Source organism: Canis lupus, chromosome 24 (genome assembly GCF_011100685.1).
Source record: "Canis lupus familiaris isolate Mischka breed German Shepherd chromosome 24, alternate assembly UU_Cfam_GSD_1.0, whole genome shotgun sequence".
Classification (NCBI taxonomy): domain Eukaryota; kingdom Metazoa; phylum Chordata; class Mammalia; order Carnivora; family Canidae; genus Canis; species Canis lupus.
In genome coordinates, this window is record NC_049245.1 from 23,440,777 (window position 1) to 23,463,075 (window position 22,299).

A 22,299-nucleotide genomic window follows, 5' to 3' on the forward strand; every position below is an offset into this window, starting at 1 on the left:
AATGAAAATTCTGATTTTTATGGCTATTACTTTGGATGACACTAAAAGAGGCATTTAAGAAAAAACAATGAGAACATTCAGAGTCAAATTCACGGTAGTCCAATTGTTGGATCTGGCTACATTCATAGGAGATCATGATTGATGGTACCTCTCTGGTTGCCTCTCCCCTCCACACACTCCTCGACTCTTCCTTGTGGTCCAAGTGTACTTCTTTGGAACCAGCGTCACACCTTGTAATTAAATAATTTTCAGGATTGAATGTCTGTCTGCTTCCCCCATCCCTGACTCCAGGGGAAAGGAGCACTGGGCCCTGGAGCTATTATAGGACTTGGTGCATAGGAGACCCTCAAGTAGTGGTTAATGGAGCATGAACTAGGAAGAGATAGAGACTGGCATGGGATGGGGGAGGGGGTGTCCCAATGAGGACTGGAGTGGGGGAGAAATCCCTGGGAGACCTGGATAGGCTCTCTATAAGGCTGTGCTGGAGGTTGCTGAGGTGGGTACTGGGGTTTAACTGACAGAATGGGCAATCCCACGAGGCAAGGATGGAGGTCCCCAAAAGGTGGAAATGGGGGGTTAAGCCACAGCCATGGGTGAATCTCTGAGATGATGGGGGAGTAAGACCAGGCTGAGCTGGGAGGCACTTCAGGAGACAGGTGGCTCCCTATAGGTAGAGACGGGGTTCACTGTGGTTGCGGGCTGTAAGTGTGTGATAAGGGGTGAAAATCAGTCGTGTACAGCTAAGGCAAAGGTCTTGGTTACGTGGAGGTCCTCGTGACAGAGTTGGGTGGTCCGGGTTAGGCGGGGGATACCATGCCCTGTGGAAATAAGCTCCATGTTGCAGAACTGGGGGTCTCACGTGCAGGGGCGGGGTGGCAAGCCCAGATAGTATGAGGGGTCCCAAACCCAATTGGGAGGCCCTCCGTGTGCGGCTGGGATGGGGGCAGTGTGCGGAACTGGGGGTTCAAGTGAGACAGGGATGGGGGTCCACATCCCGGTGCCCGGGTTACCCAGGCGGGGCCAGGGGAGCCACGGCTGAATTTCCAGGACGGGGGGGGGCTCGGCGGCAGCTCCCGAGCGCCCCCTGGCGGCCCTGACCCCACCGCGGTTCCCACAATGCTCACGTAGCCCCGCATCAGCTCCCGAGACGGCGGCAGCTCCAAGATGGCGCAGACGATTTTCGAGGCCCTGGAGGGTGAGCGGCGGCGGGGCCCGGGGAGGCGGCTGTTCCGCGTTGCGCCCCCTCCCGCCGCGTCCTCGCAGCGCCGGGCCCAGGGCGCGTGGCGGCCGCGGGGCGGAGGGCGCCAGGGCCGGAACAGCCGCGGGGCGGGAGCGGCACGGGCGGGAACAGCCGCGGGAGCCGAGGCTCGGCGGGTGGGGGGGGGCCGGGACCGGAACAGCGGCGGAGATGAGGCTCTTTGGCGGGGGGCGGGGGCATCGGTCCAGAACAGCGGCGAGAGCCGAGGCCCGGCGGGGGGGTAGCGGGACGGGAACAGCGGGGAGAGAAGGCCCCGTGGGGGGAGCACCGGGGCAGAACAGCCGGGGAGGCGCGGCCGGGGCCGGGGAGGGTGGCCTTGGACAGGAACAGCGTCAGCCCAGAGGGCCTGCGGGCCGGCGCGGGAGGGGTTTCCTGGAGGGAACAGCCGGGGAGGCCGAGCTGCCGGGGCCTGGGAGAGCGTCGCGAGGGAGGTCGCCCCGTGGAAGCGGCCGGCGCGGAGCCCGCGGGGACAGTGGTGCGGGGGCGGGAGGGGCTTGGCGGCCGAGGCAGCCTAACTCGGCATCCTGACCCCGAAGAGCTTGCCTGGAGCACGCCAGCTGTGCCTCATGCCTTGAGGTAGCCTCTCAACGTCAGCCCAGGAAAGGATAGGGCTACGGGTGTGCAAGGCCAGGACTCTGCTCACAGACCCAAACCAACAAACACTAGGCGCCTACTTTGTGCACCTTGCTGGGGTGCAGAGCTTTATACACTCAGACCAAGAAACGATGGGTGTCCACCGTGTGCCTGGCCGGGACACAGCGCCCTCAGACCAAAACCTATAAACACCGGGCACCAACTGATTGTCCTGTGCTCTGGGGGTTCCTAGCATGGAAGTGCACCTCAGGCACAGGGAACTGCAGGCTTTGGAGACAGCAAGCACTGAAGGCCTCCCTATGCACCTGCTGGACCTGGGTGGGTGAGGAGGAGCCTTAGTGACCTCAGGACTGTGTCCCAGGGGAGATACAGACCTGAGAATGTACCTAGAGGGGTGTGACAAGATCAGTATACACATAATTAGGGTGCAGACTGAGAGTTGGCCGGACTAGTAGTATGTAACTGAGACCTTGAGTCCCCTGGGAGATCTCAGCCATGTCCCTTTACTTCTTGGAGGATCAGGGCTCTCACCATAAAATGGGGGTTAACCCTCCTCCCATCTGGAGAATTTCAGTCTCAGGAATACTCACTGAACTGGACCCAATTCCTGCCACACAGTCAGAGGTTGAGGGTAGTGGGTGGGGAGGGAGGCATATAGAAGCTATAGAACAAGTAACTATCAAAATTATAGAAAAGGTACACCGTAAAAGAAGATTGCCTTAGCTGGCATTTAGCGCTGATATGGGTGAGGGATGTGGAGGGCCAGGGTCAATGGTTTCCTCTGGGAGACCAACAGAGTAGGGTGAGGCCTACTTTCTCTTTAGGTCCCACGGACGTCCTCCATGTTTGAATATTTACTACAAGAATGTGTTCATATATTGAATAATGAGGAAATTAAAAGAAAAATCAGTTTAAAAAAAATATTTTATTTATTTATTCATGAGAGATGAACAGAGAGAGAGAGAGAGAGGCAGAGACACAGGCAGAGGGAGAAGCAGGCTCCATGCAGGGAGCCCGATGTGGGACTCGATCCCGGGACTGCAGGATCACGCCCTGGGCTAAATAAAGGCAGGCGCCAAACCGCTGAGCCACCCAGGGATCCCCGAAAAATCAGTTTCTAGGTTAGTGTGATGTGTGCTGGGCTAGGGCAAAGACAGCAGAACTGTGGGGACCCAGAGATGACCTGGGCAGTAGGAACTGCATTTGCAAAGCCCTGGGGGAAGAGAGGTCTTCCAAGATTCACAGAAGGTCATCTGAGTGAGGAGCTAGCGGCGAGACTTCTGAATTTTATCTTGCAATCACTGCAGAGCTGAGAAAGGGTTTTCAGCAGGGGAGCAACAACACAAAAATGTATATGTTTTATAAAGTTCACTCAGGCTGCTCTGAGAACACTGGAGGGGGCTGGAGTGGCCACAGGGAGATGAGTGAAATAGCTACAGTTGTCCTGCTGAGAATTGATGGTGGCCTGAGCCTGGGGACAGCTGCAGGATGGAAGACAGTGAATCTGAGAGAGGCAGGGGAGGCGGAATAGGCTAGACTTGCTGAAAGACTAGAAATGTGAAGAGGGCAGGGAAACGGGTTGGGGTGTCCCAGGGGCTGTGGCTGGGTGGACATTGGTCCCTATTCTTGTTGGTGAGGATTACTGGAAGAGGTAAAACTGCAGGATGGGGGTGGCACACTTAGCTTGATCTCAGTTTTAGACAGGCAGCATTTTTTAAAACGGCGTTTTACTTTTAGTGGCTTTAGGTTCACAACAAAGTTGAAAGAAAAGTACAGAGATTTCCTGAATAGCCTCTGACCTCACACACCACTAGCCTCCCCCATTATCAACATAATTCACCAGAATGGCACATTTGCTACCAAGGATGAATCTACATTGCCGCATCGTAACCATTCAAAATCCATGATTTATCTTAATGTTCACCGGTGGTGTTGCACATTCTATTGGACAAATCTACAATGATGTATCCATCATTACAATATCACAGAGCATTTTCACGCTCTAAAAATCCTCTGTGTTCTATTTGTACCTTTCTCGCCCAAAACCCCCAACAATCACTGATCTTTTGATTATCTCCATAGTTTGGACAGGCAGTACTTTTTGAGTCAATTTTTTATTTTTAAATTTTTATTATTAAATTTTATTATTATTTTTTAAGGATTTTATTTATCTATTTATGAGAGACACAGACGGGCAGAGACATAGGCAGAGGGAGAAACAGGGTCCCTGTGGGGAGCTTGATGTGGGACTTGATCCCGGGACTCCAGGATCACAACCTGAGCCAAAGGCAGATGCTTAACTGCTGAGCCACCCAGGCATCCCAATTTTTTTTTTTAATTCAATTGCTATCAGACTTTTCTTTTCTTTCTTTTTTTTTAAATTTTTATTTATTTATGATAGTCACAGAGAGAGAGAGAGAGAGAGAGAGGCAGAGACATAGGCAGAGGGAGAAGCAGGCTCCATGCACCGGGAGGCCGACGTGGGATTTGATCCTGGGACTCCAGGATCATGACCTGGGCCAAAGGCAGGCGCTAAACTGCTGCGCCACCCAGGGATCCCCGGCATCCCAATTTTTTTAATTTTAAAAGCATTATTATTATTATTTTTTTTTTTTTTGCAAATTCACACATACCCTTTACCTAGTGTCCTGCAATGAAACATTGTGTAAAACTGTTGTATAACACCGCATACAGGGGATCCATACTCCGTGGTATGGATATATCACAGTTTAACTGTATACCCATTGAAGGACATCTGAGTTGTTTCCAGTTTTTTTTTTTTTAAGATTTTATTTATTTATTTGAGAGAGAGGGGCAACATGAGGAGGGGGAGGGGCAGAGAGAGAAGCAGACTCCCCACTGAGCAGGGAGCCCTATGTGGGGCTCTGTCCCAGGACTCTGAGATCATGACCTGAGCCAAAGGCAGACACTTAGCCAACTGAGCCACCCAGGCACCCCAAGTTTTTTCTTATTATGAATAAAACTGCTATGAACACTAATGTACAGATTGGCATACAAATGCTAATCTCGGGGCACCTGGGTGGCTCAGTGGTTGAGCATCTGCCTTTGGCTCAGGTGGTGATCCCAGGGTCCTGGGGTTGATTAAGTCCACATCAGGTTTCCTAAAGGGAGCCTGTTTCTCCCTCTGCCTGTGTCTCTGCCTCTCATGAATTAATAAATAAAATCTTTTAAAAAACAAATGCTAATCTCACAATTTTGCCTAAATTAGTAGAAGATTTACTGAAGCTCATCCAGAGGAGCAAACCTCAGGTTTGGAGCTCTAGATTTTGGAGAGAACTGGATGGGAGGTAAGGGAGTCTGTCCAGAGAGGGGAGAGAATCTAGACAGAAGGAACCTTTCAAAACAGGAGCGTTTAGGGGATGGACAGAAGAGAACAAAGCAAGCTGGAAAGGAGTGAGCAGAGAGATGGGAGAAGGCCCAAGAGGGAAGCATCCTAGAGCTAGAGAAGGGAGTGTCTCAGGAAGGAATATCCGATGCTGTTCTTTGGTGATTTTCATGGGGCTTAAGCCCCATGAAGTAGGTAGAGGAGGGTTGAGAGGTGGGTAGAGGAGATAGAAGGACGCTTGATATTGAAGGGAGGAGAGATAGGTGGGCTTGAGAAAGGGCATTCTAGAGAGACCTGAGCATGTGGAGCTGTTGATAGGAAGCAGAGGTTGCAGGCATACTGTGAAGAAAAGGATCAGTTGGTGGAGAATGGTTTCTGAGGGAGCAGGGGAGCTTGGAGGGAAGAGTTGGCCTCAGGAGAGACAGCATGTGTGTGACAACAGAAAATATGAATTCACTTTGGCTGCAAGCACTAATGGTTGTAACGTGCATTGCCTGTAGAAGCTGGAGCAGGTGTCCAGGTAAAAGCTGAGAGATTGGAAGCAGAGCCTTGGCTGTGGGGACAGTGAAAAGGAAGCACTGTTTTTTTGTTTGTTTGTTTGTTTTTTGTTTTTTTTTTGTTTTTTTTGAGGGAGGCAATGTGCTTTGGTGGCCACTTAGATACGAGGAGGGCTGCCCTCCAGCTGGTGACATGGCTAGGCAGTGTACTACTGTGAACCTCAGCAGTAGTGGCAGCTGACTGGGAAACGTGGAAGTACTCAGCTTCTCATGGGTGCCCTGGTCATAAATTCAGATTACACTGTTTACTGAGGAACTGAAAAGAGAAGCATGTGTTGGAAAACAAGAGAAGCAAGGATACCCAAGTACAAACAAATCTGTGGGATTTGTGAGGTAGGATGGGGAAGACTCAGTAACATGATTTGTGGAGGGGCTTATGATCTAGGATCAGACTTCCCTGAGGAAGAGAGAAGCCCAATCTAGCAGTGGCTTGAACAGACTAAAAGTTCATTTCTCACATATGGGAGTCCAGAGGAAGACAGTCCAGAGCTACAACGGTGACTATGTTCTACAAAATTCTTAGGGACCCAGGATCTCCAGCTTTTTGCCCTGCAATCCCGAGGGTTTGACCCTTATCTGTATGATCTGGGATGATGGCTAGACTTCCCACTATCATATTCTTATTGTAGGAAGCAGGATGGAGGGTGGGTCAAAGAAAGGCATCACATACCAGGCAGTTTTAAGAAAACTTCCCAGATACTGCCATAGAACACTTTTCCTTACATCCCATTGTCCAGGATTTAGACATTTCCTAGTTTCAACAGCAGCTGGGTAAAAAATAAAAAAATATAAATAAATAAATAAATAAATAAATAAATAAATAAATAAATAAATAAATGAGCAGCTGCGAAATGGGAAATGTAATCTTTATTGTGGGGCCCTATGGGCCATATTTTCACCCAAAAATCTTGGGTTCTATTGCAATGGAACTAGAGAATGTATATCAGGGCACAGCCGGTCATCTTTGCCATGGAGGGCTTGTGTTGGGTCTGGCTTGTTAGAGGAAGTCAGAGACTCCATTTCTCTTTTCAGGAATGGACAATCAGACCGTCCTGGCAGTACAGTCATTGTTGGATGGCCAAGGAGCAGTCCCTGATCCAACAGGCCAGACTGTCAGTGCACCTCCTGCTATCCAGCCATTGGGTGAGTGTCTGCTCAGGTTCAGTGGGAAGGTTCAGTAGCTCTCTGTGAAAAACAGGTGGGGCTTATGAAGGGGTATGGGAGTGAACTGCCTGCTGGGGTACCCAGGATACCGTCAGTGTCTGAACCCTTCCCCCTTCCTCCCAGCCTGGATCTTCAGGCTCATGCTTTTCTCTGTTTAGCAATGAGGACACACTTTCTCAATCACTTAGTGAATGTGGGGATCATGACATAGGGAATGGCTAGGAGCTTAGTAACACTTGTACCTTTGACCCAAAAATTATTTCTCATCCTCCCCTCTATGACAAGAATAGGTTGAGCATGAATCTCCAATTTTCAGGCCAGGACCTGAGACATAGAGAAGGCAAGGAACTTTAGAGCACTGTGTGAGTCTATGCATTCATTTATTCATTCCACAAATATTTTGAATACTTGGGAACCATTCTGGGCACAGAGAGATGCTCACCTGGGTTTGAATCCTTATTCCCATAGTTCCTGGCTCTATGACCTTAGGCAAGTAAGTTAACTTCTCTATGCCTCAGTTTATAAATCTGTAAAATGAGGCTAGTAATTTTACCTCATAGTGACCTTGTGAGGATACTTGGGATTGACTTTCAGCTGTTGTAAATAAGGAGCATGTTTCTTGTGGTTTGTGCAGATAAACACTTATTTGTCTGTTACATGAAGTCCTGATGTACATTTGGGGTAGATGTGGTAAGACTCAGATCCTTTCTTTCTTTTTTTCATTTTTAAAGATTTTATTTATTTATTCATGAGAGACACAGAGAGAGGCAGAGACACAGGCAGAGGGAGAAGCAGGCCCCACACAGGGAGCCCAATGCAGGACTCAATCCCGGGATCCCAGGATCACGCCCTGAGCCGAAGGCAGGCACTAAACCGCTGAGCCACCCAGGGATCCTAGACCCTTTCTTTCTTATGGTTCTGTTGCCCTCTACCTGCAGTCCAGGTTGGCTGCTCCGGCTTTCTACTTTCATTTCTATATTCTAGCCAACAGGAGGGAAGAAAGAATGAAGCAGAAGTCATACACCTTTTAAAAGGAAGTTGAGTGGGCAGTATACTTTTGCTATTGTCTTATTGATCAGAATTCAGTCACATGACATGTCTAGCTGCAAAGAAGGCTGAGAGATACAGTCTTTAATTAGACAATCATGTTTCCCACTAAAATTTGTATTACTGTCAAAGAAGGCAGAGTGAATATTGAACGAGAAGTAGACATTTCTGCCCCAACGTTGCAGGTGCTTGGCAGAGTGCACAGCCAGCGATTCTCAGTGGGTGGTGTCAGCTAGAGCTAATCATTCATTTATTTATTATTATTTTTAAAAATATTTTATTTTTTGCTAATCATTTAGTTTTTCACTTATTCAACAGATCTCCATTGAGGGCCTTCTGTGTATATAGGCGATATTACAGTTATGGAAATAAGTAAGGATGCCCAAGTGCAAACTAAGACTCATTTCCTCCCTTTCAGGGGACTCACGTCTGGTGGTGCTGGGAAAAGTGTGAAAATGAGAGATGCACCCAGAGAAGGGAACTGTGGTGACTAGCTTTGGGAAGGCTTCCTGAAGGAGGTGACATCTGAGCAGAGTCTTGCAGAATGAGTTGTTCTGAGAGAAGCAGCTTGCAGGAAACAGGGAATGCAGAGACATAGAAGGTCATGTAGCCCATTTGGGGACTGATGAACAAAGTCAGCTGGATAAAGATTCTGAATTTCTCAGCTTTGAAGCACACCTACTCTACTACTTTCTGATTTTGAATTCTTTAATACCTGAGTAAAGATGGCTGGATATTCCTGTAGGTGCCTATGTGGTTTTGAAATCTTGAAAACACAAAGTTAGCACGCGACACATGCACGCTGAGCCACAGATTGCTGTTAGGTTGGCCATGCTTGTGGTCCAGCTGCAGATTTTCACCTGTCTCTCATTGTGATGCCCTCTCATTTATCTCACTTCTTATCATTTTTCCTCTCCCTCTGCTCCGGTGTGGGTGTGACCCCTAGACGATGAGGATGTCTTTCTCTGTGGGAAGTGTAAGAAGCAGTTCAACTCGCTGCCAGCATTTATGACCCACAAGCGGGAACAGTGCCAGGGGAATGCCCCACCTCTGGCCACAGTCTCATTGGCCACTAACAGCATCTATACGCCTTCGGCAGCACCCACAGCAGTCCAGCAGGCCCCGCCTCCTGCCAATCGCCAGGTATTCATTCATTTGCTTATTTGTTTTGTTCGTTCCTTCCTTCCTTCCTTCATTCATACTCATTCATTCAAGGTTTTTTTGAGCATGCACTGTGTGTCAGGCACTGCACGGACACTGTGATAGACGAATATTCCGAATCACGGCCCTCGTGGAGTTAGGTGAAATACTACCCAAACATATATGTAGAGATATATTTTTGTCAGGATGTTAAGTGCAGAGAGATGGGGATGCCAAGACAGGGGTGAGAGGTTTTGCCATTTTATATATGGTGCATGGGGAAGAGCTCTGTGAAGAGGTGACATAGGAGCAGAGACCTAAGGTGGTAAGAGGATGAGTCATGCTGCTGGTTTGGGGAAGAGTATTTCAGAAGGGATCAGCAAGTGCAAAGGCCCTGAGGTGGGAGTGTGCTGGGTTTATTCCAGGAATAGCAAGGTGGTGAGAGTGGCTGGAGCTGAGTGAGTGAGGAGGAGGGTGGAAGATGATAAGGTCAAACAGGCAATAGGGGGACCGTGGAAAGCATGTGGGCCTCATGGGCTTTTACTCTGAATGAGATGGGAGCTTTTGGAAGGTTTTGAACAGAAGAGGGACATAGTCTGATTTACACTTAAACTAGATTACTTTGGCTACTGTATAGAGAATAGATTTTGATGAGAGTCAAGAGAGAAACCCAGGAAACCCTTTAGGGGGCTATTGTACCAATCCAGGCAATAGGGGGGTGGTGGCTTGACCAGGATGGTGGCAGTAGTGGTAGAGAGAAGGGATGAGATCTTGGCAATGTTTTGAAGATGGAGCCAATAGAGCTTGTGGATGGGTTGGATGTGAGGTATGAGATTAGGAGGAGTTGAGGGTGATCCACTGCAGAGGTGAAGTTGCCATTTACTGAAGTGGGAAAAGCAGCAAGAAGAAATTTGGGGGGATGTCAGGAGATCAACTGGTCATGCTGAATTTGAGATGCCTACTAGACCTTTAAGTGGAGGTTGTGAAAATGCAGATAGATTTACGAGTCTGGAGGTCAGAGGAGAACAGAGATGCCATGGGTCAGGGGCTCTTAGAGGGATCAAAGAGACCTCATAAAGGAGGTTGGACATGTCTTGGAATACCAGGTCAAGGGGTCAGATTTCCTTCTGGCTTCCTCTTATCTCCTTATTCCTTTAAAATGTTTTCTCCATCCATTGTATAGACATGATTCCTGCAGTCAGAATAAAAGCATTCACCCCCAGATCCATAGGACTTGTACACTGATACTTCTCAGGTTGCCACAGACCTCTCCTAACCCAGAGCATGGTGGTTCTTCCCACTTCCTGATTATGAGTTGGTTAGCATAAAAATATTCCTTCACCCTCTTTTTTTCAATAAAAGAAAGGGAAATTCCTTCACTCCTGGGCAAGGGAATAATGAACATGAGTAGTTGGTTGTGGGTAAACATGAATCCACTGCCAAGTGACTTGGATGGACATGGTTGTGATTGCCCATTTTCATCAACCTAATATATGTGATGTTGTAAAAATACTTGTGATCCAGGATCTACACTGTCTCTCCTGATCATGAGATAGGGCATCATCTTACCTGCCTGGGCTGTCCTTACTTAGTTGAGGGACTCTGGGGCCTGGGGACCAGTTTCTATTGTCCCCAGAGAGCCTACAGAAACAGGTGACCTAGGAAGATGCCAAGGGCCTGCTAATAAAGAAAAGCAACCGATAAAATAAAAACCCTTTACATCCACTGAGAGGAGCAGTCCCTGTACCTTTGACACTTTCTTATAAGGTCTAACTTTCATCCTTATTAGTACCCTGAGAGCATATTATTATTTTTATTATTAATTTATATGTTTGCAAGTAATACATATTTCCCATCTCCATTTTAAAAGTTAGAATGTTACAAATCAAGGCCCTTTTGGCACTATTCCTCTTCCCTACCCCCAGGTAACTGTTGAAGAGTAGCCATAACCTTTTGAGATACTTTCACATATTTACTTAAATACCCACAAGAATTATATAGTACTATTATTTTAGAATTTTTATTTTTTTATTTTAGAATTTTTAAAGTAAGAAATATAATTTGCATGTTATATAATTTGATTTTTCATACAATACTTTTTGTCTGTTGCATAGTATTCTTTGCTATAACTATATTGTATTTTTTACTCTGTTTCCCTTTTGATGGTCACTGAGGTTATTTGCAGTTATTCACTATTAGAAATAAAGCTGTATAGAATATTCTTGTTCATGGACTCCCTGTGGACATGTGTGAATGTTTCTCTAAGAGAGATACCAGAAAGTATTACTGCTGGGTCATGGAGTAGTTATCTTACAAAAGGGTATGACTTATTCTCATTTCATAGATAAGGAAATTGAAGTTTAGAAAGGGGGAGTGACTTGCCCAGGATCACACAGGAGGGAGCAGTAGAGGTGGAAATGAAATACAGGTCTGTGGGATTCCACGACCCAAGTCTTTCACATCATGCCTTGTTTTCTTCCAGAGCCTCAAACATTTCTCTTCTCTTTCCTTCTCTTCTCTCTCTCTCTCACATTTACACTACCCAGATCTCCACGTACATTACAGTGCCCCCATCCCCACTGATCCAGACCCTGGTGCAGGGGAACATCTTGGTGAGTGATGATGTGCTCATGTCTGCCATGTCGGCCTTCACGTCCCTGGACCAGCCTATGCCCCAGGGCCCTCCGCCTGTGCAGGTAAGGAGGGGGTCGGCTTCTCCTAGGGCCTTGATTCCGGGCCTGTATGTTGACAACTGTGGATTTGGAACCTTGTAGAAAGAAGAGTGGTTGGGGTCAGTTATCTTATGCTGAAGAGAGACTGTCCGTCTCCCCTTGGCCTGCCTTGCTGTGGGTAGGGAAGCTGTCAATTCAGTTGGGACTGAGAATATTACTTTGGGGTTTTACAGCCATAGTCTGGCTATTGTGACTCCTATTTTTATTCTTCTTTTTTTTGAATAAGTAGGCTCCATGCCCAACATCGAGCTTGAACTCATAACCTCACAACCCCAAGATCAAGAGGCACATGCTGTACTAACTGAACCAGCCAAACACCCTTCCTGTTTTTTTCCTTTTTTTTTTTTTTAAGATTATTTATTTGAGAGGCAGAGTGAGCAGAGGTATGTGGGCGGGGAGGGGGGGCAGGGAGGGGAGGGGTAGAGGGTAAGGGAGAGAGAGAGAATCTCAAGCAGACTTCCTGCTGAGCACAGAGCCCCATATGGGGCTCAGTCCCACAACCCTGAAATCATGACCTGGGCTGAAATCAAGAATTGGACGCCTTAACTGACTGAACACACCCAGGCGCCCCCTCTTACTTTATTCTTAACATTGTTCCATGTCCATTGGAAAACATTAGAAAATACATAATAGAAAAGTAAAAACAAAGTTTAATTACTCATAATCTGGAAACTAGAGAGACACGGCAAGTGACTACAATGTGCAATTCTTTTTTTTTTTTTTTTCTTTTTTGTCTGCCCTTCACCCACTTGCCTTCACCCATTTTGCCCACCCTTCCCCCAGCAATATGCAATCTTCGTTGGATCCTGGATTGGGGGGAAAAGACTCTAAAGGCATTATTGGGACATGGGAATTGAAAATATGGAGGAATTTGAATATTTTAGGTAATAGCATTATATTAATATGCAGTTTCCTGAGTGTGATTGTCAAATTGTGGTTATATAGGAGAATATCCCTTTCTTAGGAGATGCATCTGAATACAGTGTTGAGAAACAAAGTGTTGTGATGTCTGCAGCTGTCAAGTGGCATGCTAAAACACAAATATAAACATGTATGTATGTACAGATACACACACAAATGCACATTGCAGATGTGGCAAAATGATAACAACTGGTAAATTTAGATGATGTATAAAAAGGAGCATCTTTTATGAAATACTGATCACCATCATTTTTTTAAAGTGTACTCTTTTTTTTTTTTTTTTTAAAGTATTCTCTATGCCCATGTGGGTCTTGAACTCAAGACCATGAGATCAAGAGTCACACGCTCTACTCACTGAGCCAACCAGGAGCCCCTGATTACTATGTTCTTTTTGCAGCCTTTCTGTAGGTTTGAGATTTTTCAGAATAAAAGTTGGGGGGCACCTGGTTGGCTTGTCTGTAAAGCATGTGACTCTTAATCTCAGGGTTGTGAGTTTGAGCCCCACATTGGGTGTGAAGATCACTTAAAATCTTTTTAAAAATTTTTTTAAAAAGAAGAAAAGTTGGAAAGTCAGCCAGTTAATCAATCACCTATTACTCTCTCCCACCCAAAGAAAACACTGCTAGAATTATGGCATCTGTCTTTCTTGATCTTTGAATGCAAATAGAGAGAAACAGCTTACAAATTGCATTTATAATATACATGTCTATATCAGTGGACCGTGTTAATATGCACTCTTCTGAAACTTGCTTTTTTATTTTGTCTTTTGCTTAGTCATTATCTATGCCTACAATTCTATATCAGTATTTCCCAAAATGTTCCTCAGAAGAGTAGCTCTTTGGGATGTCCCAATACAAAAAGAATCTCTGGTCACACCAGTCTAGGGTGGAGGCATTCTACTGCTTTCCTTGCCCTATCCCTGTTTTTTTTGTTTTGTTTTGTTTTGTTTTTTTGTTTTTTGTTTTTTTCCCCTGCAATTAAACACTTTTGATTTTTGTTGCCCTAGGTTTTTCCCCAAACATGGTCAACTGTGGAACCCAAGAAATAGCAATTAAGAGGAGCATCTTTTATGAAATACTAATCACCATCATTTTTTTTAAAGTAAGCTTTTCACCGAGCAAGGGCCTTGAACTCACGGCCCAGAGATCAAGACTTGCATGCTCTACCAGCTGAGCCAGCCAGGTGCTCCTGATCACTATTATTATTTTTTTTAAATTTTTATTTATTTATGATAGTCACACAGAGAGAGAAGCAGAGACAGGCAGAGGGAGAAGCAGGCTCCATGCACCGGGAGCCCGACGTGGGATTCGATCCCGGGTCCCCAGGATCGCGCCCTGGGTCAAAGGCAGGCGCCAAACCGCTGCGCCACCCAGGGATCCCTCACTATTATTTTAATAGCTGTCAAATATTCCATTATTTGGATGGACCATCCTCTCTATAGCTAGGCTTCTGTTAATAGATATGCAGGTCATTACCATTTTTTGCTGTTATAAAAACTACTGGAGAACCATCCATGTATGCATATCTTTGCCCACCTGCTTCATTATTTTTGTGGAATAAATTTCTAGAAGTCAGTGGCCTGCATTTCAGGGATCGACAGCCACCCACACATTCAACGACTCTCTGGATAGACTCCTAGGACTCAGGATGGTTGTATTCTTGGCTGTGGTTTATTCCTGACAAAGGATCAGCAAGGGGAAAATACATCAGCTGGGGTCTGGAGGAATCCAGGCATAGGTTTCTACTGTTCCTCCTCTTGGGGAAATGGGGAGAGATTACATAAAACACTTTTCCCTCCAGCAGTGAAGAGCAGCAACATGTGTACATGTTTCTGCCCAGGAAGCACACCTAAGATTTGAGGGCCAGGGCTTTAATTGGGGATTGCACATGTAGGTGCCGCAGTGACCAAAATCCCAGACTCTTAGAAGGAAAGGAAGTATTCGCTACAGATCACACTGTCCATATAGTCTAAGTAACCTGGTACAGAATGATCAGTGCCCTGGGGATCCCTGGGTGGCGCAGTGGTTTGGCGCCTGCCTTTGGCCCAGGGCACGATCCTGGAGACCCGGGATCGAATCCCACATCAGGCTCCCGGTGCATGGAGCCTGCTTCTCCCTCTGCCTGTATCTCTGCCCCTCTCTCTCTCTCTCTGTGACTATCATAAATAAAAAAAAAAAAAAAAAAAAAGAATGATCTAGTGCCCTAGGTGAGCAAAATAGCTTTATTGATCATAGGCAACCTTCCACAAGGCAGATTCTCAGAGGCCATTCAAGAGCTGGTCCCACAAGCAAGCCCTCCTAAGACAGCAACGTGGGGACTGCTTGATCAACTCAGTCATGTATAAGAGAAAAGGGGCAGTGGCACCCGGCTGATGCTTCCTCCATATTGTTCTATGACTGTGTTACCATGTGTCCTGTCAGTGCTGTTCTCTGAGCTGCCTGGTGAGGGGCTCTTTTTTCCATGTGGCTAGCTAAGGCAAATGTCCTTCCTCACTGATAAGAAGACAGCTGCTATCAAGAGGATGTGACACTTTAATTTTCTCTTCTGATTTCAGAGCAGCCTGAACATGCATTCTGCACCCAGCTACCTCACCCAGCCTCCGCCACCTCCTCCACCCCCTCCACCACTGCCCCCACCCCCACCGCCCCAGCCCCCACCCCCACCCCAGAGCCTGGGCCCCCCTGGGCGTCCCAACCCTGGCGGAAATGGTGTGGTGGAGGTGTACAGTGCCACAGCGCCCCTGGCTGGGAGTGGCACAGTGGAGATCCAGGCATTAGGAATGCAGCCCTACCCACCCCTGGAGGTGAGCAGAGATTGGGATTTGGGGTGGAGGTGGAGAAACTGGTTATGGTTATCATGGGTAATCTGAACCTTTCCCAAGCACCAGCTGTGTGCCAGATACTGTGCCAGAGGTACCATGGGAGATAAGGATACACCCAGATCAGGGGTGTATCCACATCATGGGAGAGGACTTTATTTTTTTTAAGATTTTATTTATTTATTTATTTATTTATTTATTTATTTATTTAAGAGAGAGAAAGAGGGTGCATGAACGTGGGGGGAGGGTGGCAGGTGAAGAGGGAGAAGCAGACTTCCTGCTGAGCAGAGAGCCCGATGTGGGGCTTGATCCCAGGACCCCGAGATTGTGACTTGAGCTGAAATCAAGAGTCGGATACGCAAGGCGCCCCAGTCTCTTACATTTTTAAGAAGCTAGATATATGGGCTAGCTATGGTTGTGTAAGCAATATCCATAGAACCTCAGTGGTATACAGCAAAATGTGTTTATTGTTCTTGCATGGACATTGCTTGGCAGTTCTGCTGATCTTGGCTCTAGGTGTCTGGAGATGGCAGCTGTCAGCTGCTCCAGGATGGCTTGTGGTGGGATGAGTTGGGTGACCCAGCTCTGCTCCAGTGCATCTCTCATCCTCTAGCAGGTTAGCCAGGCATGTTCTCACAGCAGCAGTGGAGGTGCAGTAATGTAAGCAGAAATGCTTGCGGCCTCTTGGAGCTTAGGCTTGTGACGGAATCACTTCTGTTGGTCAAAGCAGGTCACAAGGCCAGCTTAGATTTAAGTAGTAGGGAAAAAGATGCCACATCTTGATGGGAAAAGCTGCAAATCATGCTGCGAAGGGCACAGGTATTGGGAGTGATAGAATCGAAACCATGGTGCCATCAGTACACCATGTACCACACTAATTCTCTGCTACAAGCTCAAGGTACTCAGAGTTCAGAACCTGCCCAGACCCCACTGCTAGGAGGTGTGGTTCTGACAGCAAGAGCCTGCCTACACTTGAGGTCACATTAATTCCCACTCACCTGGCCATATAGACATTCCACGTCAGGGAGCATACATATCTAAAGAGAACCAGACCAATGGGAAAATCCCACCACCCACATAATGCTATGAGAGCCTGCAGAGGATTTGTCCTAGCCAGGGGGAATAGAGCAAGCTTCCCTTTGTTTAGTTAAAAAAAACAACAACAAATTAAGTCAGTGAGATGCTGAGAGTATGGTGGTGGCCCATATGCAGAGAGGGCCAGACCAGAGGGAGTGCTGTTTATTTCCATGAGGACAAGGGTGCTCTTTGAGGGCAGAGTCTTCTTTGATTTGGCATCCTTAGCCCGTAGCAGAGTCCCTGGCCTGAGGTATACCTCTAATAGGTATCTGAAATAGGGCCCTCTGACCTCAGTCTTCTCTCCTCTGAAATGAGAACTCCCGTTTATCCCCTGAGGATAAAGAGAGCAAACCCTATGGCAGTCATGTAATTGCTCAGTAATGACTTGAATGATGGGTAAATTCATCCATGTGGTACATATTTATCGAGTGCTGTATTGGTCAAGAAAATAGGGACCACTCTAGGTTTTCTGGCAAAGGGATTTAATATACGAGGTCAGGTGCTTACAAAGGTGGCTTGGGAAGGGCTAGATGGAGCAAAAAGAAGAGCTGGCGGTGTCACTGGTTTTCAAATTTACTGTTGTGGCTTGGCCCAGAGGGCCAGGATGCTCCTTCCTGGCCCAGAGGTGGGAAAGCTATAGGATTCTGTTGCTGCCCTGTTGTCCTCGAAGCTAGTGGTCAGGAGGGGATTGTAGAGTTCAACCAACTACTCCAAAAGTTAGGACTACAGACCTTCCTGTCTCCCACCACTGCTGCCAGAGGAAAGCAGTTTCTACCTCCCTCTGCCTTCCAGATATCATGTATGTGCTTCTCATGGGCACTACCTAATGTGTGCTCAGAACCTTGCTGGCAAGGGAGTCTGAGAGTGTGCATATCAGGGGAGAGCCTGGAAGGGTGTAGGAATGGCATCCAAGGCCAACAGACAAGATCTAGCAGAAGCACCTACCATATCACGTGGTGCCATATTGGATGCCCGATACCTACATCCACGGATATCACCTGTTTGGTTCCTGGACCTAATTCCAATGTTGGGTGGGGTCCCATCCCCCACCCCCAATGCCAAGCAATTCTCAGACAGCAGCACAGTGTCCAAGAATCCCAACTCAACTCTGATGCTATCTACCTGGAGATAACAGCAAATTCCACAGGTTAAAGGTTCAGTCCTGCAAGATTATCCTCACCCCCACTTTATCCAGTTGCAAGCAACCTATGCTTCTGATGGACCACAGATTGGAGGTTCCAGAGACCTTCTCCTTAGGTTCTATTAATTTGCTAGAGCAGCTCATGGAACTCAGGGGAACATTTACGTTTATCAGTTTGTTAAAGGATATAATAAAGGATACAGATCAACATGTATCCAATGAAGAGATACATGGGGTGAGGTATGGGGAAGGGAGCATGGAGCTTCTGTGCCCACTCTGGGTGGCCACTCACCCTGCACATCCCTGTGTTCGCCAACCTGGAAGCTGTCCAAACCCAGTCCTTTGCAGTTTTTATGGAGGCTTTATTACATAATCATGATTATGTCATTGGCTGTGGCTGATTCAACCTCCAGCTCTTCCTCACTCCCCAGAGGTTGGGGTATGGGACTTAATGTTCTGACCCATCTGTCAGATAGTTGGTCCTCTCAGCAACCAGCCTGCCCTTGGATCAGGGCCAAAAGCTACTTTCATTAATAATAAAACAAAAATAAATAAATAAGTTACCCATTTCACTTTTATGGCTTTGAAGCATTTTCAGGATCTGTGGACAAAGACCAAATATATCTGACAAATATGTTTTGGTCATCTGAACAAGTGCATATTTTTATGCATCATTATATTATAATGTATAAATGAATTCACTGATTCAGTAAATATTTATTGAATGCCCACTCTGTGCCAAGGATTACTCCAGGTTTGGGGATAGAACAGTTAACAAAAAGAGACCAAAAGTCCCTGCCTTCATGGAACTAGGCAGATAATAGATAAGTAAGTAAAACACATAATTTATTAAATAATGATAATTCTACAAAGAAAACAAAAGCAGAGAAGGATAGGAAGCAAAATTTTTGTTAGGCCAGCCTGGGAAAACCAATGAATAATGAGTAAATCATTGAATTAATGAATTTTTCACAATGCCCCAGTGTTATGATGTAAGCTTAGTATTAACTAGGTTTGAGTAGCTCAGAATTCATTTGATGTGAATGAATTTCTTGTAGTTTCAGTGTCAGTTCTCAGTTGAGAGATACCTACTAGATTAGGCAGGGTTAGTTAGGAAGTGGGGTTGCTGGTGAGGGCACAGATCCTTCTGACTTCCTGGTTCTCCTGTGCTAACAAACTCCTCCTAGTACCAGTAATGCAATAGCAGTAGCTAAGGTTTATTATTTACTATATGCTGGCACCATTCTAAGCTTTTTACCTGTTAACTAATTTTATCCTCACAAACAACCCAATGAGAGGAGTACTCTGATTATTCTCATTTTACAGATATGAAACTGAGAGATTTTTTTTTCCTTTAAGATTTTTTATTTATTTATTCATGAAAGACAGAGAGACAGAGATAGAGACATAGGCAGAGGGAGGCAGGCTCCCTAGACCTCCCAGGACCTGGGACCATGACCTGAGCCAAAGGCAGACGCTCAAACACTAAGCCACCCAGGTGCCTCCAAACTGAGAGATGTTAAAAGACTTACCAAGATCACTTAGAAAAATAAGTGGCAGAGTCTAACCTAACCCCTCCAAAGCTGCTTTTAGTGTGTCGGCTCCATTAAGTTCTATAAGGTCTTGGGAGTAACTGGAATCACTGAGCCAGATGAAGGGGTTAGGATTGTGATGTAGGTGGGAAGAGGCTGAGATTAGCCAGGGCCACAGTAAGGGTCCCCCTGGCTTGTATAGTTCTTTTCTATCCTTTCCAGGCCTCTCTTCCTAACTGTGCTGACCTTCTAGGTGCCAAACCAGTGTGTGGAGGCTCCAGTATACCCCACGCCTCCAGTATACAGCCCTGGCAAACAGGGATTCAAACCGAAAGGACCAAACCCTGCTGCCCCCATGACCAGTGCCACGGGGGGCACAGTGGCCACCTTTGACTCCCCACCAACGCTGAAGACCCGACGGGCCAAAGGTGCCAGCGGACTCCCAGAAGGTGGGCCCACAGCTTACCAGGGGCATCTCTCCTCAGCATTCAATTGTCCATAAGGCTGCCTAGTTCTGGTCTTTCCATTTGTGTTGGTTTGGATTAAGTTTGGTTGTGTGTAGTGAAAAATCCAAAATAAGAGTGACTTTAAATGATAGAATTTTATTTTTCTCCTGTGTGAAACAAGGCAAATGACAGGTATTTTGGAAATTGTGTCCTTATGTGGTCATCAGGCCCCCATATTTCTTCTGTTTTTTTGCTCTGCTACCCCTCGGGCATAGCTGCTTTTTTATTTATTATTATTATTTTTTTAGTTTATTTATTTGACAGAGCACGAGCCAGGGAGTGGCAGGCAGAGGGAGAGGGAGAAGCAGGTTCCCCGCTGAGCAGGGACCCCTACATAGGGCCTGGGATCTCAGGACCCTGGGATCATGACCTGTGCTGAAAGCAGACACTTAAGTGACTGAGCCACCCAGGCGCCCTTATAGCTTCTGTTATCAGGGTGCCTTATCACGTAATATGGCTGCTGGAGTTCCACTCATCAAGTTCATATTCCAAGCAGTAAAAAGAATAGAAGGGGCATCTCCCAGCTTCTAGAAGTTCTGCATGATGCTTTCACTTAGATCTCATTGATCACAACTCAGTCATATGACTATCTCTAGCTGCAAAGGAATCTGGGAAATGTCTCTTTTAGCTAGGAACATTGATGTTCCCATTATTCAGGGGATTTCTGAGGAAAGGAGGGGGGCAGTGGATGTTACGAAGGCAAGCAGCAGTGTCTGTCACCCCTTCAGAGGTGCTAAGGATGGGACAGGGGCAGTGTTAGAAAGTGGTGGTAGAAGGGGAGGGCACAGAAATCAAGGATTTTTTAGGGGCTTTCTAGTCAACTACTTCTATTCCTCCTTTTACAAATATATGTTGAGTGTCTGTGTGCCAGGCTCAGTGTCCGGTACTGAGGACCCAGCATCATGGTCCATGATTTCTCTGCCCTCAGTTACAAGTTAATGGGAAAGACACACAGGGAAAACAGGATAATTGTTTATGGGATGCTCCAGGAAGGAGATTAGCAGGGTACTATGATTGAGAATAATGGGGAGAGACTGGAAAATGATGCTACTTCTCTATCTAGGGATGAGAAGGAAGCAGCTTTGTGGCTATCTGAGGGATGAGCATACCAGGCAAGGAGGAACAACAGGTGCACAAGCCCTGAAGTGGGACCATGCTTGATGTTTTTCAAGGTTAGCAAGGAGTCCACTGCAGCTGGATGGAGAGAAGGATGAGGTTGGCAGGAAGCAGAGGATGCATAGCCCTGTAGGCTACAGCAGAGAGGTTGGATTTTTTTTTTTAAAGATTTTATTTATTTATTCATGAGAGACACAGAGAGAGAGAGGCAGGGACACAGGCAGAGGGAGAAGCAGGCTCCATGCAGGGAACCTGATGCCGGACTCGATCCCGGGTCTCCAGGATCACACCGTAGGCTGAAGGCGGTGGTAAACCGGTGGTTGGATTTTTATCCAAGGGCAGAGGGGAGCCTTTCAGAGGTTGTTCTGCTCTTCTAGCCAGAACATGTCCCGGGCTTTCCTCCTCCAGGCAGTGTTAGAGGCTCTGTGCTTCTTCCCCTGCCTGTCCGTGGGTTTGGACCTCCCAGGGTCTGGGCTTTCTGGCCCCACGTCCAACACACAGAATAGTAGGAGGCTGCTCTTGTTGCCTTCAATTATACACTAGCCTCACACCCCCACCCCAATCTTGTTTTTCAGCTGCAGGGAAGCCAAAGGCTCAGAAACTCAAGTGCTCATACTGTGACAAGTCATTCACCAAAAACTTCGACCTGCAGCAGCACATCCGAAGGTACCCAGGTGTGGTGGGGCAGGTGGCTCCTCGGCAGCCCAGGTCGGGAGGCCATCCACAGTAGAAACAAGGCTCCCTCTCAGTCCTCTTGCCAGGGTGGTGACCTGACCCCATCCATTCTGTTATGGTTCTCAGACCTCTGGTCCAAGGCAGGTCAGTTTTTCCCTCTTCTGTCTCAGGAGCAGTAGGAGGGATCTATGAGAGCTTTGGGGCCTGCCTGCTATGGTAGGGAAAGTCTGAGCCAGGTGCAGTGAGGGGAGAAATGTACTGCAACTATAGGGCCTTTGCCAGTGTGAGGGGTGCCTCAGTTCTAACCTCTGCAGAAAGGGCTGACCTCAAGGGCTGCCACAGTCTGCAAATATGACTCCATGAGGGTCTGTTCACTCAGGACTAACGTGCTACTTTCTGTCCTGAGAACATGCAGGGAGCCCCTCTGGGCCTTGGCTTTTCCATCTGTAAGTGTGTGTGTGGGGATCTTGTTCACTCTTTTTCACAGAGTGGGATACGTTGGTACCTGAGATGATTTTAGGTGCCTTGTGGTTATGGTGTTGAGAAATTCTGAAAGATGTAGAAAATTATTCTCTTTTTGAATTCTTTCAATCTTTGAAGCGTCAAAGAGGAAAGTCTCCATTTGGGTGCTAGTCTGTTTTGAACACCTCTCACATACTTGCTCATTTTTTATAG

General features: G+C 46.8%; 1 protein-coding gene across 1 annotated transcript; it reads left to right on the forward strand.

The window, feature by feature from the left end:
- The first annotated feature begins 1,061 nt into the window (after positions 1-1,061).
- Positions 1,062-21,679, forward strand: ZNF341 (zinc finger protein 341). The gene is made up of 7 exons (XM_038572988.1): positions 1,062-1,195; positions 6,788-6,898; positions 8,913-9,109; positions 11,653-11,802; positions 15,314-15,562; positions 19,581-19,776; positions 21,525-21,679. The coding sequence occupies exons 1-7, from the start codon at positions 1,165-1,167 to the stop codon at positions 21,677-21,679; spliced, it is 1,089 nt and encodes a 362-aa protein (XP_038428916.1). The 5' UTR covers positions 1,062-1,164.
- Positions 21,680-22,299: the final 620 nt, after the last annotated feature.

Excerpts from the sequence above, each read along its gene's own strand:
- ZNF341 (XM_038572988.1), top strand. The coding sequence starts at position 1,165 with ATGGCGCAGACGATTTTCGAGGCCCTGGAGG. Across the intron at positions 1,196-6,787 it reads GATTTTCGAGGCCCTGGAGG|GAATGGACAATCAGACCGTC; the intron begins GTGAGCGGCGGC and ends TTCTCTTTTCAG. Across the intron at positions 11,803-15,313 it reads AGGGCCCTCCGCCTGTGCAG|AGCAGCCTGAACATGCATTC; the intron begins GTAAGGAGGGGG and ends TTCTGATTTCAG.